The 19491-nt window shown below is 38.3% G+C and overlaps 1 protein-coding gene across 1 annotated transcript in view; it reads left to right on the top strand.

The window, feature by feature from the left end:
• The window catches only part of LOC118761283 (zinc finger protein 62 homolog), a 31943-nt gene extending 12946 nt beyond the window's left edge, over window positions 1-18997 (top strand). The window contains exon 3 of the mRNA XM_036499059.1: window positions 15384-18997. Coding sequence (XP_036354952.1) covers window positions 15384-16396 — 1013 coding nt within the window. The 3' untranslated portion in view covers window positions 16397-18997. The remainder of the gene's footprint in view (window positions 1-15383) is intronic.
• Window positions 18998-19491: the final 494 nt, after the last annotated feature.

Here is a 19491-nt window from a genome sequence, read left to right on the forward strand (position 1 = left end):
CCTCATGTAGAGTTGAATGTATCTAAGAATTGGGTGTATATATATATATATATACTAGCAGTATTGCCCGGCTCAACGGGGATTTCAGGGAGTCGCTGGTGATGCATCGTGATGATCAAAAATCTGGCCTGCTAAAATTTGGTTAAAGTGATTCAAACTGCAGACTCAACGCAAAATGGTCACATTTAATTCAAAGCGTTAAAAATGTTATGAAAACAATTGGTATGTGTTCACAAAGTCCAAACGATTAATACGAAAAACCCCTCCAAGCTACATCCCGAAAACTCGTTTCTTTGCCGAATTTCTACAATGTTTACGGCGATTCGTTTTTATATCTTGATTTTTTATTTTTCATGCAATTTACACATGCTTGCACGCGTGGTAAACACAGTTCACGTCAAACAGCTGACTGAGTAAAGTTCACTATTCAATGCATGGGATAAGGCTTAAATAAACACATTATCGATTTTTGCACTTGCGAGATGAATTTTGGAACAGAAATAGCGCAGTTCAATTTTCATTCGCCTAAACTTTAAGTGACCCATTTTGGTGGTTCTACGATTTATTGGCTAGGAGGAGATGTGCCTGGAAGTAAAACACACACATACACACAAGTTGAGTTTTATATGCACACACACACACACACATATCTGGTCCTCCCATAAGTAATGTCATTTTTTGTAGCAGGCTTTTAAGAAATCAAAAAACGAGTAAGGCACCAATCTAATCAACAATATATTCCCCATCTGAATCAATGACATCTTTTCAATGATATAAAAAGTTTTTTATGCTATTTGTATAGAAACCAGCTAGCTGAGAAGAGAAAAACTCTTGAAGGTCCATTTCAAGTGCTTTTAGCGAATTGTATTCTTTTCTATCATGAAAATTTTGCAAGATTTGGAATAAATGATAATGTAAAGGAGCAAGGGTAGGAGAATATGGAAGATGTGGAAGCCTTTCCCAGCCTATCTCTTCAATCTTGGTACAGGTTGTGAGATCTGACATAGTCATGATGGAAAAGGACACCTTTTCAATTGACCAGAAGTCACCTTTTTTCTGTAAGTTTTTTTTTTCATTCATCTTATCAATTTGTTCACATTACACTTGAGCTGTAATTGTCTGGTTTTGTGGTCAGGTTTCAAAGTGTATTACACCAAATGTGTTCCACCAAATGCTTATCAAAACTTTCCGAGTGCTGGTGGCACGTGAAAGACCACATTCGAGTGAGGTCGTTGCCAGTGCCGCTGGACTGGCTCCTGTGCTGGTGGCACGTGAAAGACCACATTCGAGTGAGGTCGTTGCCAGTGCCGCTGGACTGGCTCCTGTGCTGGTGGCACATGAAAGACCACATTCGAGTGAGGTCGTTGCCAGTGCCGCAGAATTGGCTCCTGTGCTGGTGGCACGTAAAAAACACCATTTGAGTGTGGCTGCTGCCAGTACCACCTGACTGGCCCTCATGCCGGTGGCACGTAAAAGCACCCACTACACTCTCGGAGTGGTTGGCATTAGGAAGGGCATCCAGCTGTAGAAACACTGCCAGATCAGATTGGAGCCTGGCGCAGGTATCTGGCTCGCCAGTGCTCAGTCAAACCGTGCAACCGATGTCACCATGGAAAGCGGACGTTAAACGATGATGTTTGTTCTGGTTCAACCGATTGATGTTGGCGATACTAAAGGGTGTCCACTTTTGATCACCAGTCACTTGGCAGTTCAAAAAAAAGAAAGAGCAGTGCAGATATTGACACATTCTCTTTGATTGTTTTCATCCAGTTCTTGTGAAGCCCACTTACCAAGCTTAGACACAATTCCAAGTTCTTGAAAATGACAATGGACAGTTGATGGCATTGAAATAACCTCTTCTGTTAACTCCTCAACAGTTGCATATGGATTTCTTCCAGTAGCAGCTTTCAACACATCATTATGAAAAGAGACAGGCATCTTCCAAGCTAAAGTCCTCTTGTTGAAATTTATATGGAACCATTGTTGAATATTCAAAATACCTTCACCACACTTTTTGCACATTTATTACAGCATTTGTTGCATAATTGCCATGACATGTCTAATGTGCTCTTCCGTGACCTCCATTTTCACGTACAGTCTGAAAAACAACATTATTTATGGGATGACCATGTATGTATATTTACACTCCCACACACACATATATATATAATGGCTTTCTGTCAATTTTCATTTGTTAAATCAGCTCACAAAGTTTTTGGTCAGCCTAGGACTGGCAGAATACACTTACCCAAGATGCTATGCAGTGGGACTAAACCCAAAACCCTGTGGTTGGGGTGCAAACTTTATAGCCATACAGCCGCACCTATGCCTAGGAGCCATAATATGTAACCATAAATGTATGTAGATAGAAAAGCTGTAACAATGTGATGATAATCTCCCAACATGTTATATTAATCTTAACTACATCTATGGAATACATGTTTAACGTGCTTTTAGCCCATTTGCATAAGATAGTATTGGTCTATTTTACCATTGTGAAATGTAATCTCACATAACCTCACTAATGTATAAGTAACAAATCATAAGAAAATATTTCCTCATTCCATAATAGGATGGATATATATCTGTGTTCTGCAAACTTTCTTGCATCAGGGTTTATTTTTATTAGGTATCCCATCAAGGCAAATTATTTTGTGGCTAGCAAGATATTTTTAAAAATTATTTCTTTATGGTTTGATTGTTTAAGTGAATGTTAATTTGTCTCAACGTAGCCTTAAGTTTAATTTAAATACAATGTAATATAATAATTTGTGAATCATCATCAATGTTTTAATGTCTACTGTGCTTGCTGGCTTGTGTTGTACGTGTCTGTTGTATATGATATTATTACAGTTTCTTGAATCTCTTTTCCTATTCATCTGTGATGGCCAAAACCTCAAGCTCTGCTCTCGTCACTCCTTTGTAAATATTCTTAACAACCTGAAATGTTAATAAATCTGAATTGTTCTCAAATTATTGTTTTCCTCTTTTTTTTTTATGTTGAACATCTGATGAAAATTTGTGCTGATCTAATCCTAAACTTAGGAATTCCTTAACTTGATCCATGGATATTAGAAGTTACTCTAAATTGGTCAAGTTGTTGGGATTTTAGTTTTGATCACGTGATTTTGATTGTCTCGATTGCTGTCACATGCCTGCAGTGCGACTGCGCGGAGTTCTGTTCTGTTTGCGGCACAACGTGTTCAGCGTTGATTTTAGTTAGTTGAGAATGTAGAAATTTGCTACGTAAAAAATGATATTGCGTTGAAGTTTGGTTTTGCTTACAATTTAGCAATCTTTATTTGTATTGTATATTGCTGTATTTTTAGTCGATTAAATTGTTATAAACCCAAACTCGAATATCAAAGTTTAAAAGGTTTCACATACAGTCTCTCCAGAGTTTGAATTGCTTCCGAGTAATTCTCACATTCACTTATGAGTTTGTAAACTTTGATATTCGAGTTTGGGTTTATAACAATTTAATCAACTAAAAAAAATACAGCTAGAGCAAGAGAGAGAATGCACAGCAAATTTATAAAACCAAATTTGTTCACTGCTGATCCAAGTTTGAGTCAAGCTTCGAAAGAATGGAAATATTGGTTCAGAACTTTTAAACATTTTTTAGAATCATTTCCTGCAGAACTGCCAATCACTGATGAAAGCAAACTTAGGTGTTTAATAGCGCATGTAGATAAAGACGTTTATGAACTCATAAGTGAATGTGAGAATTACTCAGAAGCAATTCAAACTCTGGACAGACTGTATGTGAACCTTTTAAACTTTGATATCCGAGTTTGGGTTTATAACAGAAGTTATATAATTTTAAACTAAATTTTAGAGGTTATTAAGTTGTTAATGAAAGGAATAGCAGGATAATGTGGTATTGAATTTTAATGATGATTGATATTCTGTGAACATATGTAATCAGTCAGTTGATTAGTAAGCAAATCAAATACCCCTGGAGAATGTTTTCCCAGTCACTGATTGCTGTTAAAAACTGATACCATTTTTGAACAAAAGCATGTGTGTGTGATACTTTATTTGTAATATCTGAAACAACCAACTCTGCAGCATAAGCTATTTTTATGTTGCCTTGTGTTGTGTAAAAAAAATAAGTATTGATATTTGCACATAAATAACATTCCTCATTCTGCACATCTTTGCTTCTACAGCTGTAAACAAGAAATATTTGGGCTAAAATTTCCTGAATTAGAATATTAAGTAAGGTTAGCTATTTCTCTAAACCTTTGTGTCTATTGTCGGGAGTAAGTGGTTAAAACTATAAAACCATCTTTGTTATTTTACCTCATGTAGTTTGGGAAATCCTTATGAGTTGGATTTATACCAAACTGGCATTGTCTTTCATTTTTTGTTAAGATGATAGAAAATAATTACCAGTGATCTACTTGGGTGAGTTCATCTCATACCTTAACAAAATTGACATTGTGGTTAGGATCAAGGAATTCAGTTTAAGAACAAAGCTAAATTTCTATGATGAATTTCTGATCATTAGCACAATGTCAATTTTCCTAAGGTGTGGTATTAAGAATGAAAGAAAGAAAATTTTTGTTTTTACTTGAGTAAAATGAAATAAAAATATTAGGGGTGAGACATGGCTTAACCTCATTTTATTAATGCCGGGTGAATGAAAACCCTATCAACTGTTGCAGAAATACAAAGAACGAGAAAGTGGATGCTTCTGCTAATTTGATGTACTCTGTCAGGATTGATTAATAAACCTCAATTTCTAACATTGGTAACAAGCAAGAAATTTTGATGGCTGCCTTGAGAATTGAACATAAACCAGCATTAAACTTAAATAATTCTTGATCAAGCCAAGAATAATATAAGATAAAGATTAATTTATTGGGATTTGAATTCAGATTATAAAGCTGTAACTAAATTACCAATTCTGTTATTACTATTATCATATGGCCATTTTCCATTCTGGCATGGGTTGGATGATTTGACTGGAACTGTCCAGACTCCAATTCTGTTTTGGCGTGATTTCTATGGCTGGATGCCCTTCATAATGCAAACCACACCACAGAGTGTGCCAGGTGCTTTTTATGTGCATTTATATAGCTCCAGTATGAATTCATTTTACTTGGCACCTGCAAGACAAAGACTTCATCTAGGAGAGGGAGTGCGGGGCCATTGACATAAAGGATGTCATACTTATGGATGACTGCAATTTTACTTAGCTTCAAGTAATTTCCACCAAATTTCCACCACTCACAGTCCCTTATTATCTCAGTGAGGTCCAGGCTACATCAATCTCAGTGTATATCTTCTATCCTAGACCTGGAAGCACGTCTCCCAAGGTATATAGTTAGTTAGTTAGTTAGTTAATTTTTTGGCTCAAAAAGCAAAAAGCAAGGCCATGTAGGGGGACATGGAGTTAAGTACAGGGTGGTGTTCATATAAAGAGTTCAGGCCACTTGAGGTCAAGGGAGACTTTGAACAAAGCGGTCGTCGGCATCTTCACCATCTCGTCCGGCAGCTTGTTCCACGGATCCGCAACCCGGACAGAAAGCTCCTCTCCTTCGATTGAGATGAAATCGTCGCAGGTAGAGCTTTTCGGAATGACCCTGCAGCCAACGCTCTGGAGCAGGAGTGAAGAACAGCTCTTTCGAGAGGTTACACTTTCCGCTTATGATGTTGTGAGCAAGAATGAGATCACCATGGCGGCGGCGTTTTTCTAGAGAATAAAGGTCGAGCGTCCTCAGCCTTTCTTCATAGGACAAATTTTTGAGACCATGAACGATGCGGGTAGCCAGCTTCTGGACTCTTTCGAGATGCTGTATGTCTTTGAGGAGATAAGGAGAAGAGGCTTGAATCCCGTACTCCAATATGGGTCTCACCAGCGTGACATAGAGTGGTAGGAATATGGCTGCTGTGAGCATTCCGAATGACCGTCGAATCAAGAACTGAATTCCGCGTGATTTGTTAGCAGCATGGATGCACTGGGCCGAAGGCGAAAAGGAGGAATCCACCAAGATACCCAGGTCCTTTACCTGATCGGTCATCTCCAGCAGCAGACGACCTGGCTCGAAATCAAGTTGAGTTGCAGGAGGAGAGCCAACAGGCAGATGACAGCACTTTGACACGTTCAGACACAGGTCCCATTCGTTAGACCACCTCCAAATTTGGTGGAGGCATCGATGAAGATCCTCTATATCACCGTGAGGAGCGACCAGTTTGACATCATCGGCAAATAGAAGGGTGTGTTGTGTGAGGTCGTCGGGCAAGTCATTTATGAAGACTAAGAACAATAAGGGCCCAAGCACTGAACCTTGAGGCATGCCACTGCTCGCACTGGAGACGTCGGACCACGAACCATTAACTTGGACTTGGAAGGAGTGATCTGAGAGGAAGGCACCAACCCATCATACAATATCCGGATGGAAACTATATGCTTGAAGCTTGACAAGTAATAGGCGGTGGTTAACCGAGTCAAAAGCTTTGGCAAAGTCCAATAAAACGATGTCAACAGCATCACTATCATCGAGGATGCGCGTCACCAATTCTTCCATTACCAGTAAGTTGGTCAAGCATGATCTCTTCGGCACGAAGCCGTGTTGGGAATCAGAGATAGAGGCTGTGTTTTGGAGGTGGAGCATCATACTTTTCTTAAGGATGGTTTCGAACATCTTGCTGATTATTGATGTAAGGGAAGCCGGTCGATAGTTAAGCGGGTCTTTGCGGCTCCCTTTCTTGAAAATTGGGCAGATTATCGCTGTTCTCCAGTCCGCAGGTATAACACCCGTCGCCAATGACATATTTTAAGAGAAGTGTTAAAGGTTCGCAGATGACCTGAGCCAACGCTTTGATAACCTGTGGGTGTATGCCATCAGGGCCGTGACCCTTGTTGACATCGAGGCCTTGAATAACACGTTTGACTTCGTCCCGCGTGATGACCAATCGAAGCATTGGAGGTACCGATCTATCAAATGGAGGGGGTTCATGACCATCATCTTGTTTGAAAATGGGTAGAAGTAACCCTTCTCCCGTCTTTCAGGCTTCTTAGAAGCACACCTCTACCATTCCAAACTTCCTTCCTCTGGCAAGGTAAGAAATCCCTTGCCAGATTAGTTTTAAAGCTTTTTTGACTTGGATGGTCAAAATAATTTCTATTTTCTTTGTTTTTACAGAGCATATCCTGTATATGATAGTTCTCTCCTTGGTTGCTTTTAAAACTTCTTTGGGAGGGGACATCTATGCATCGCACCCTTCCCTACAAAACATGTTCGTATATTTGCTTAGTTCTGATAATTCAATTTCGTTGCTGTGACTCTTAGCCATTGCAACACAATTTCTTTTCTTCTCCATTTGTTCCTCCATTATTTTTACAAACCTCAGTAGTTCCTCTTTGGAATACGTAAGCTCCGAGGGGCTGAGGTTTTCATGCTCCATCCTTAACACCAATGCTACCCCCTTTGAAGAAGGGGGAAAGCATCAACAAACTGCCATAAGACAATAAAACAAAGTGTAAGACGTGTTTAGAAAACATGAAACCAGCAACAATTATCAACTTTCGACTTTCATCACTTCTACTGTAGTGCGTGAATATAAGTAATCCATAAATATAAAAACTTCTTTATTACCGACAAGGGTCAACATAGAGGAGACAATACAAGGTGGGAACAAAAACAAAACAATGTAAGGGATGACTAAAATAATGGACGAAAAATGAAATGAAGCTGTTCGGCCCCCACCTCCGAGCGACTTTAAAACACTGTTAATCTTCATCCTTCTGAAGAATCTGTTTATTATAATCATCGTGAAGGTCATGATAATCTACTTAAGTAATTGGCTGGTACTAATTTTCTTGACCCTGTATCCATAGTCCTCATCGTAGTCATTTATTCTTGATAATTGTTTGGCACCACACAATTATATCACCATGGTAATTCGGATTTACTTTTATCATATTTGTCCCATGTGTCCATTTTTCCATAATGTTCTCTATTTGTCCTGTCATATATTTATGTATTTTTTCTCATAGAACGGTGGAGAGGCAGTTTCAGGGCTCCTGTGTGTTTGTCTTTGTGTCGGTAGGGTGTGCAGAGGGTTGGTGCATGTAGGGGGAGGATAGGGGCAGAGTGAGAGTCGGGTGGGGTCGGGATGGGGGTCGACTTTCACAGGGTGTGCTTTCTTTCTCTTCCTATATATGTGTGTGTGTATTTGCAAATGGACTCTTCCCAACTGAACTATCTTCGAAAAAGCTTTCTCAAAAAGATAATATTTATTAAGATTTAACTCTACATCAAATCCTTAAAATTTCGCTGTTTGTTTTATATTAAGACAGTATTTGTATTAGTCCTTGCAATGTCCTAAATGTAAATTAATAAGATAAGCCTAGATAAAGCTCAGTCGAAAAAGGTTTTTGCATATGGGAGATAACTCAAGTTTTTAGTGGGGAGGTAATCCCATTTTTTAATTGCAATTTTTTTAACGAGGGTGAAAAGACAAAACAAAACGTACCCAACTATGGTTACTGCTACATTATTTACATCTGACGGGTATTTGTCCTCATCTTATTTGTTGTTAACACAACGTTTCGGCTGATATACCCTCCAGCCTTCATCCAGTGTCTTGGGGAAACTTCGAACCTGGCTTCTCAGCCGAAACGTTGTATTAACAACAAACAAGATGAGGACAAATATCCGTCAAATGTACCTAATTCCTCATCTCTTAAATATAGAACTACCATTACTACTGCTAATACTACTCTAACATACGACAGTCCAGAGAGCAACTCCGTAAAACCTTCAGTCCTCCGACCAACATTGTATTCTACGAATAATAGGGCCGGAAGAAATGAGAATGAATATATATATATATATAAAACCCCCAGCTGATACCAAAAGTCATCATGTTTCATTAATAACTGAGCCGCTATGGGCAACCAACAAAAACAAAACACCAAGAGAAACATCCCAAGCCATCTTACCACAGTATTTTCAAGAATTTTCAGATGCAGCAAGATTCTTTGTCAGTTTCAAGCGACGAAAGTTTTGACACCTTATTACACATAAATATATACGTGAGGTTGACAGGCATTGTGTGTTTCTGAATGGCTAACCTGTGTCTTGTACGCTGCAATCGCTTTACTTTCAGCACATAAACTCAGATCGAAACACTTGCTATGTAAGTTCATCTCTGTCACTTTTGTTATAGTGTTTCGAGAAAGAAGCTATCCACTAATAACATTCTCGTTACACACAGGGAAAAAAATCTACCTTTGTCCGTTTAATTGTTTCCCTTAATTTACTTCCAATATCAAAACAACCAACTTCTGAACAGCTGATTAACATAGGTGGTGCGTCCCTTTATGCGAAATGTAGAATAGACTGACATTGGAATTTTGGTGACACCCACAAAAAAAAGTCCCAAATAAAAAGAATCCAATTTTATCATCAAAGGCCGATCAAAGTAACCCCTCAGAATCAATTTAATATTCCTATAAAACATCCTAGTGAATAAATGGAATCCAATTACATGACCAAATACGATAGAAACAATTAGCTGTGATAGAAATTAATGGAAATTAAATGAAAGTAGAATAATAGATACGCATGCGCTGTAAGAGTAGCTTTCACTTCCGTCCTGTTTCCCGGAAACGAAAATATTGATCAAATGTGAAAATAACGTCTTTTTAAAAATATTTCTCATTTCTCAAATGCCAGACAAAGTTCGAATAATATCTTGCATAAAATATTTTCTCTACAACGAGAGAAACCGTCATTTATGAAATATTGCCGTAAGTATTAAGAGCCTAAAGTGTCATTTGTAGCGGAACTCTTAACCATTCCTGATGTTTTTTGTTATTTTGAGAATATCAAAATATCGTTATTTACTGATTGTTTAATAAGAATTTATTATAAAAGTATTACAAAACGTATCAAACAGGATACTACATACTATATATTTTGTCAACTACATTATATCCATTCTGTCGCCACATAAATCACTTTATAAACATTTTTTAATGAGGGACATCAAATTGTCTGCAAGGAATATTGTTTGGTCAATGCCATTTGGCGGAAACAAACTTGACAGGGAGGATTCCCATTTGTTTAAATTATTATTTTTTTTCTCTTTTAAATGTCAAATGATGTCTCAGAGTCTTCCCCACGCCGTGTTAAAATCAACACCAATGTTGTAAATAAAGTTAAAATGTAATTTAAATAATAATGAATCGGAAGTTCATTCAAATCGACAGCAAATAAGGACGAATATTGTATAAAAAAATCAGTTATACCCAGAAACCACCGAAAGCTATTAGATTTACAAAATAAATCCACTTTCACTATTTCGTATTTGTATTTGGTTTGCAAGATTTTTGGTGTGAACTCGTATGTTAGAACAACCCATATTTTTGTATCTCAGGACGGTCATTACGTCAATAATAAACGCGTTGGTTCTATTTCACTTCTTTTATTATCGTCATCATTATTATTATTATTATTAATCAACTAGTTAACTACTTAAATAATTGATTGTTTGATTAATCATTTAGTCAATCAATCAGCTATATTCGTCAAAGTCCTTTTAGCATCATTTACGACCTCAATGACTTGCCCAGTCTGCACCAGATCTGTTTGTCTCGCAAGTTTACAAGCTCTGAATGTGTATGGCTGTAAATAAGAATGTCAGATGTAACAGAATATATACAAAAAAAAAAACAAAAACCGCAGAATTTATTTACATCTCTTTATGTACTTAGTTCAAATCTTGCTGAAGACAACTGGTTTCTTTTCCTTTCACTAATTTTTAAAAAGGCGTGGCTATGTAGTATGGAAACTCGCTTTCTAACCATGTGGTCTTAGGACAGCACCTTAGGCAAGTGTCTTCTGTTGTCCCCAACCATGAGTGAATTTGGTAGATGAAAATTAAAAGCCTGTATGTGAAATGATGATACCATCATTTAACGTCCGTGTTGCATGAATTGAACAGTTTGACTGGATCTGATGAATCAAAGGACTGCACTGTTCCCTGCTGCAAACCCTTTCTAATGCTAACCAGTGCTTTTTCATGTCACTAGTACTACTGAGGTTACCATGCAGCTCACAAGTCTACAAAATCCAAGGAGAGGAGTGCATCCTTGTTTTAGATGGGTTTTGAGAGTTGAGGTTGGGGTAGAGCAGGTTCTTGTAGCGGAGCTACACGGTGACTCATATTTAAGGGGAAGAAAGATGATGAATCAGAAGTATTTTATATAACCCTAATCTTAACCCTGCAAAATATATATGCACAAAACTGTTACTCAGAATTTCACATTCTCATTCATCACAATTCTGAGAAATGGGAACTTGAAACTTTCTCAACCACAAGGTTTTGATTTCAGTCTCACTACATGACACCTTGGGCAAGTCTCTTCTACTATCGGCTGAGGCTGTATTTGGTTGACAAAAACTGAAAGACGTTCATCTTTTATATATCATCATCATCACTTAAGATCAAATTTTCCATCATGCTGGCATGGGTTGGATGGTTGACAGGAGCTGACAAGGCTAGGAGCCCCAACAGGCTTCATTGTTTGTTTTGGCATGGTTTCTACAGCTGGATGTCCTTCCTAATGCCAACCATTTTACAGGGTGTGGACTGGGTGCTTTTTATGTGGCACCGGCACTAACAAGATCACCAAATACCTCAAGACAAAATCCCATCAATTGGTAGTGGGGAGTAGTATTGAGAGGGTGTCACTTTGTGCCAGTTGAAAAATTAGATGTACAGGGGGACAGATAAGTGTTTTGTTGTGGTGTAGATACAGGGATACTCCTACTGGAAAAGAAAGAAGATTGAGTTAGAGAATAAGATAAAGAGAATGATAGTGAGGGAGATGATTGCAAAGATGTGCCAGGACATGACCTTCAGGGACATTGAGAATGGTGAGAATAGGTGAGGTGATACCAAGGTTTGGTCTGAGTGAATGGGCAGGATTAAGGTGACTGTAGCAAATGATGGAGAGAAATATATGGTGGAGGGCATATCTTGTTATGGGAAATATTACCTTGCTTTGGAAACAAGTAAGAGTTGGTGACAAGAACATCCGGTCATAGAAAAACTACCTTGACAAATTCCATCTAACCTATGTAAGCCTGGAAAACTGGATGCTAAAACATTGATGATGTTACACAGTCTGAAAATGTAGCTGCAGTCTTTAAATATATCAACTTCACACAAGGTTGTATGATGGAATTTTAACATCCAATTAGAAATTAAAAGTCATTTGTTTAGGTAAATGTTTCTTCTCCCATCATCATTTAGCAGCCATTTTCCATTCCGATATAGATTGGATGGTTTGAGAGCACGCATCAAGCTGCCCAGCTTGGCTGAGCTTCAACATGGCTTCTACAGCTAGATACCCTTCCTAATGCCAACCACTTTTCAGCAGGTGCTGGGAGCCTCTTCATGTCACTGGCTCTAGTGGCTGTGAGCAGTTGGGAGGGGATAAAGATGGTAGTGATGGAATGCCAGAGCTGACTCCCAGGGCATAGAAAAGTGAGTGTAAAAGAGGATACAGACAGTGGGTCAGGAAATGGTAGAAAGTAGTGGGTATTTTTATAAGTGTGTGAGGGAAGAGTAACAGATGATTGGAGATGGGAGTTGGAGGAGATATGAGTGATGGGAAACAGCTATATGGAGAGAGAGGGTATGGTGAGCGATAGAAGTGGCTTAAGAGGGGGTAGATCAGAAGGATGAGGGGCAGAGTATGATGTACAATGTATAGTAGTGGAAAGGAGAGAAGTGTAGCAGTATATAAGGGTGGCTATAGTAAGTAAGATGTGATAGCATATATAAGAGGGTGCTGAGGGTGAAAGCAGATATGTGAAATAGGAGAGTATTGTAGCTTGCTTGAAGCATTGTATATTGTTTATAAAGAATAAATTGTTCTGAATGGTACAACAATGGACTATAATAACTGTTGTAATTTAATCATCCATAGTCTGATATGATATTTTGGAACATAAAATTCTTTCTTCAGATATTACATGCTGAAAAGTGGTTGGCATTAGGAAAGGTATCTAGCTGTAGAAGCTGATTATAGCAGCAGCTCCATCAATTCCTAGGGATATCTGAAGAAGGAATTTTATATTCTGAAATATCACATCAGACTAAGGATGATTAAATTACAGCAGTTCTTATAGTCCATATGTGAAATATTTTAATGGTGTGTTACATAGGAGAGAGATAACTGAGAGTGTAGAAATATAAATAGGGGAGGGAGGGGTAATATGTGGAGTGATGAAGGTACACAGAAAGAGGAAGGGATAATCTGCAAAGTGATGGAAAGCTGGGTGTTAGAGGAAGGAGATGTGAGGAATGGTTGACAGGGCAAAATCAGTTACAAGCATAATCAGAATGCTTTTATTTAAGATATCTTTTTTGCTGTGTTGGACAGGTCTTCTCAAGCATAGTGAATTGCCATTCATATTGGGCCCTTCTTATCTTCTGCTCAGCCTTCACTACTTCATCCCACGTCTTCCTCTTCCACAAGTTCCCATCCACATTAAACAACCAGCATTTCTTTGTACAGCTGATCTCAGCCATACACATCACATGACCAAACCAGTGCAGTTGTCTGTCTTGCACACTACAACTCATTCCTTTTATGTCTTATTTTTGAAAGATCAAAACCATGGCACTTTGTCATGTATGCACATCCAGCAGAGTGTACTAGCTTCAGTCCTCTCTAGTCCTTGCATTTCCTCTATATTCATGGTCTACATCACACTACAATGTAGCTTTGCTTTTAGTACCAAAGCATCATACAGTCTGCCTTTGTTCAGAGAGAGAGAAACCTTTTGTAACCAACAAAGTAATACCTCCTTATTCTAGCAACTATATTTTCAGAATGTCATCCATTATTTCTAAGGAGCCTCCAAGGCGTTCAAGAAAATCTATATTCCCTGTCTCCTTAGTCCTTATGGCTCCTATGCTTCTTCCACATACACACTACTTTCTCAGTTAATTTTCCTGCGATTCCACTGCATCACTTTTGCGTCCGTAGCTTGCACCACGTACATTATATTGAATTCCTGCCTTAACCTCTCCTACATATCAAGCAGGGCCATTTACCTGAGCAGGTTGGGGGTGGGTCTATTTTTCTGCTTACTAGAACTTTTGTCTTTGCTTAGTTAACTTTAAGGCCCTTCAATTCCAGGTTTGCTTCCATTACCAAGAATTTCTTTTCAAATTCTACTATAGATTCTGCTTTAAGAATGAGGTCATTGACATATAATAGTTCCCAAAGCAGCAAGTTATAAATTCCACTATTATGATCTGGAGAACAAGGATGAATAAGAAGGGATAAGAACTGAGCCCCAGTACACACCTACCTGTACCCTACTTTATTGTAGTACTCATGCCCAACTGTCACTTTACTGACTGCATCCCTATACGTGGCTTGTACAACCCTCATAAACCATTCATCAACTCCTAGCTTCCTCAGAGATCACCATGTCATAGAGCGGGGGAACCCTGTCAAAGACATTCTCCAGGTCAGTGAATGCCAGGTACAATGGCCTACTTTTAACTAGATACTTCTCTCGACAGTTCATCACCATAGAAATCGAGAAAAATGTTCATTGTTATATTTACATTTTATGTATCGTCTACATCTTATATTGTTTCTCTCTGTTATTTCAGAATATCAGATGGTATTGGCTAAAAAGAAAATGTTTACATCAGATGCATCATCAACTTTTTATCATCTTTTAAAGACTTAAGGAAAATATACAGAAATTATATAACCCTGTTTGTATAAATCTGATAGAATTACTGTCTGGAATCTGTTTAAGATGATCTTTTCATTCTCCTTCAACCTGGACAAATTTACAAAAGAGGTTGCAGCTTCTTCAGACATTGACAAAGAGCTCAGTTGATGAGAAGATAACAGTAAAAATATTTCTTATGAGTCAAATATACAAAAAAAGACAAGAAATATTTATATATATATATATACATATATATATTGTGGTGGAAGAAAATAAACTTATAGAAAATGAATTATGTGAGCAGTAGGTTAAATGTAATTAATGATGGGATACTGAAAGCAATAAGAAAATCATCACATCACTGTGATATCTGTAAAAAGTCATTCGCTAAAAAAGGCAACCTAAACACTCACAAACGTATTCATACAGGTGAAAAACCATACGATTGCAATATCTGTGGTAAATCATTCTCTGAAAAAAGTAACTTATCAAAACACAGACACATTCATACAGGAGAGAAGCCATATCACTGTGAAGTCTGTGATAAATCATTCTCTCAAAGTGGTCACTTAACTACTCACAGACATACTCATACAGGAGAAAAACCATATCACTGTAATATCTGTGGTAAATCATTCTCTGTAGGAAGTAACTTAACTAAACACCAACGCATTCATACAGGAGAGAAGCCATATCACTGTGATATCTGTGGCAAATCTTTCTCAGCAACAAGTAACCTAAATGTACATAGACATATTCATACAGGAGAGAAACCTTATCATTGTGATATCTGTGGTAAATCATTTTCTGCAGCGAGTAACTTAACTACACATAAGTACATTCATACAGGAGAGAAACCACATCAGTGTGATATCTGTGATAAATCATTCTCTGCAACAAGTAACTTAACTATGCATAGACGTATTCATACAGGAGGGAAACCATACCGCTGTGATATGTGTGATATATCCTTCTCTCATGGAAGTACTCTAACCATACATCACAGCTATATTCATAAAAGAAAGAAGCCATATTTCTGTGAGATCTGTGGTAAATCATTCTTTGCTAGAAGTAAATTAACTATACACAGACATATTCATACAGGAGAGAAGCCATACCAGTGTGATATCTGTGGTATATCATTTTCTCAAAGAAGTCACCTAACTACACATAAACATATTCATACAGGAGACAAACCATATCATTGTGATATCTGTGGCAAATCATTTTCTCAAACAAGTCATTTAATTATTCACAAACGTATTCATACAGGAGAGAAGCCATATCACTGTGATATCTGTGGTAATTCGTTCTCTCAAAATAGTGACGTAACTAAACACAAACGCATCCATATAGGAGAGAAACCATATCACTGTGATATTTGTGGTATACCATTTTCTCACAATAGGTACTTAACTAAACACAAACACCTTCATTTAACTGAGAAATCATTCCCTGTAAATAGTAAGTTGACTGATCACAAACACATTCGTAGAGGAGAAAGGCAATATCACTGTGACATCTGTGGGAAACCATTCTCTGTAACAAGTCACTTAATTACTCACAAACGTATTCACACAGGAGAGAAGCCATATCAATGTAATATCTGTGGTAGATCATTCTCTCATGCTGGTAACTTAAAAAGACACAAGTATACTCATACAGCATAAAAGGCATATGACTGTGATAAATCATTCTTCCAAAACAATTACCTACCTACATATGAATATCTTAATACAGAATACTGTTGTCATCGTTGTTTTAACATTCACATTTCCTTGCTTGCATGGGTCAGACAGATAATTGAGGCAAATTTTCTGTGGCCTACTCTTTCTCTCGCTCACACACACACAATGGACTTCTTTTAGTTTTTGTCTACCAAATCAATTCCCAAGGCTTTGATCAGCCTGGAGTTAAAGTGGAAGACACTTGCCCAAGGTGTTACATCGTGGGATGGAACCCAACCAGTTGGCTATGAAACAATCTTTTTAATTACACACCACACTTGCTGTCTAAATTCATTCTATGTAAAGCAATAACCATAGAACATATTCACACAGGAAAGAAGTTGTGTGATAACAACCTCAATTTTATATTTTATATAACCTCTACACCTATAACTTACCACTGTGATATGCTTAAAAGAGGCATTCTTTTCAATCTTTTCAAATAGTAATATTCTAAGAGAGAAAATATAAAATTAATTTATTAGACATTGTCTGTGAATAGCTGTGAATTGTGTTCTCATATATCCAACCTGAAAGTTACTGTTACAAATATGAAGTGCATTCAAAAGGTATCTGACTTTATTTTTTCCTGGGCAAAAGCCTTTTGGTGGCAAGTGATACCACTCTTCCTGCTCATGTATGAACATTTTTTTCATGCTGGTAGGCCACATCAGTTCCTGGCAGTTACGCCTAGATTACACACGTGTAGTGTGCACTCATCAGATTTTGCCAAACGCTTGGTGATACTCAAGCTCAAACCATGGGCTAAACTCAGATCAAGGAGTGATACAGCTGCTTCAGACAGCAAGGCACGCTCAGGTAGACTATCCACTAACCAAAATGAGGAGCCAATTGAGAAGGTTCAGCAAAAAGTCATGGATGACTGTTGTAACAATCCAAAAAATCTCTCTCAAAGTGGGAATAAGCACAAGATCAGTGCTTTTTATTTTAATGGAGGATTTGTGCATGCAAAGTGTGAGTGGGAAAATAAAGTCAGACACTTTTTGAACACACCTTGTAATCCAGCCTTTCCTGGTCAAGAACAACACACCACTTGTCCAACAAGCACCCTACTCTCCCGACTTAGCACCATGAGACTTCTAATCTTCTCGAAACTGAAAACCATACTGAAAGGAAAGTGATTAGAGCCACAAGAGAAAATTATGAGGAAAGTGATAGCAAAGCTCTGCAGCATTCCAGAGGTGTTACCAGCAGGAGCAGAACTGCTACGAGAAATATGTGAACTCCCAAGGGAAGTGTTTTGAAGGTGATTACATAAAATTTGTAAAACATACATTTTTTTTTACACCCAGTGGTCAGATACTTTTTCAATACACCTCATACATAAACAATAAAGAAATATTTCATTATATCCCTGACCATCCTGACTCTGGCCCCTTCTCCCTTTGCCTCATTCTGTCTCTCAGTTTCGATTACCACTTGCTTCGCCAGTACTTCCCCATCCTCCACCATCCAACCCTATATAAACTAGCACACACATTCGGATTCCCCTACTCCATTTTAATAACTCTGCCGAAACAAGTCCAGGAGATGCTCAGATAAGAAAAAAAACACCTTTTTTTTCAACCTTGTTCATCTACTTCTCTATTTCTGCGCAGATCATAAACCCCTTATTAGTCCCTTTCATTATTCTATCTGTTTCATTACCATGTAAACATAGTTTCATTTCCTCGCTTTTGTCTTAAAGCAAACCTAAGTTCCTTCATTATTTGTCGCTTATTCGTTTATTCAAGTTTCTCACTTGTTTCTCACAGATTGGCTGACCAAAAATTCTAAGATTTTTCAATTCTATTTCACTATTATCAGCATTTGCTGTTTCATTAAATTTTGTTATCCAAAATCCCAACAGAGTATTTTTCTCCCTCATGTTCTATCCCTGACCACCCTAATTCTGGTCTCCCTCCCCTCTCTGTTTCGATTACCACTTGCTTCGCCAATACTTCCCCATCTTCCACCACCCAACCCTATATAAACTAGCACATACACTCGGACTCCCCTACTCCATTTTAATGACTCCACCGAAAGAGTACGAATCCAGATGCTCTTGTCTAATTTTGCTATTTCGCAGCAGGTTGAAGGCTATTGTTTGTTTATGAATTCTGCCAAATGCGAGCTTTCTTTTCAGGTACATGACACTGCTGCCCCCCATCTCAGGGTCTCACAGGCCCACACCTCCCATACCCTCAGAGTGAGTTGTTACACTCAACGTGGGCCCACTGAAAGGTAGGTCTGGTGAGATTGTTGAGATGCTTCAACACAGACGTGTAGATTTGTGCTGCATCCAAGAAGTAAGGTGGAGAGGAGGTTCCGCTAGGTACCTCTCAGACAAAGAATGCAGATACAAGACTTTCTGGGCAGGGAACAATGACGGGGTTGGGGGCATGGGTATACTTGTTGCAGAGAAATGGATTGATAAGGTAATCGAGGTAGTCAGAGTATGCGATAAAATACTTAAGATTAGATTAGTGCTACATCATGGGTTAGCAACCATTATCTCAGCCTATGCCCCTCAGCCGGGGCTACCTGATGGGCAGAAAGACTGATTTTATGACATATCTTGCAGACTACCTCATTGACGAATGACAGGGACCTTCTCTTTGTGGCTGGTGACTTCAATGGACATGTTGGACAACATGCAGGGGGCTTCCATAGCATACATGGAGGCTATGGTTTTGGTTCCTGCAATGAGGAGAGAACCAGGTTGCTGGAGTTCTGCAATGCAAATGATCTTATGGTTTGCAATTCTACCATCAGAAAACCTGCCAGCCAGCTAGTCACCTACTGTTCTGGCAGACACACTAGCCAAACTGACTACATCCTCGCCAGAAAAAGGAAAAGATGGCTGCTTATAAATGCTAAAACCTTCCCAGGCAAAGAATGTACCCCACAACATAGACTGGTAGTTAGTGACTTTAGGATCAGGGCTAAGTGGATGCCCAGAAGACAACCAGCATGGAGGAGAAGGGTCTGGAAGCTTAAAGATCCTGCAAATGGACAGAGATTTAGATGTATTAATT

This window comes from Octopus sinensis, unplaced genomic scaffold (genome assembly GCF_006345805.1).
Source record: "Octopus sinensis unplaced genomic scaffold, ASM634580v1 Contig11478, whole genome shotgun sequence".
Taxonomy (NCBI): Eukaryota; Metazoa; Mollusca; class Cephalopoda; order Octopoda; family Octopodidae; genus Octopus; species Octopus sinensis.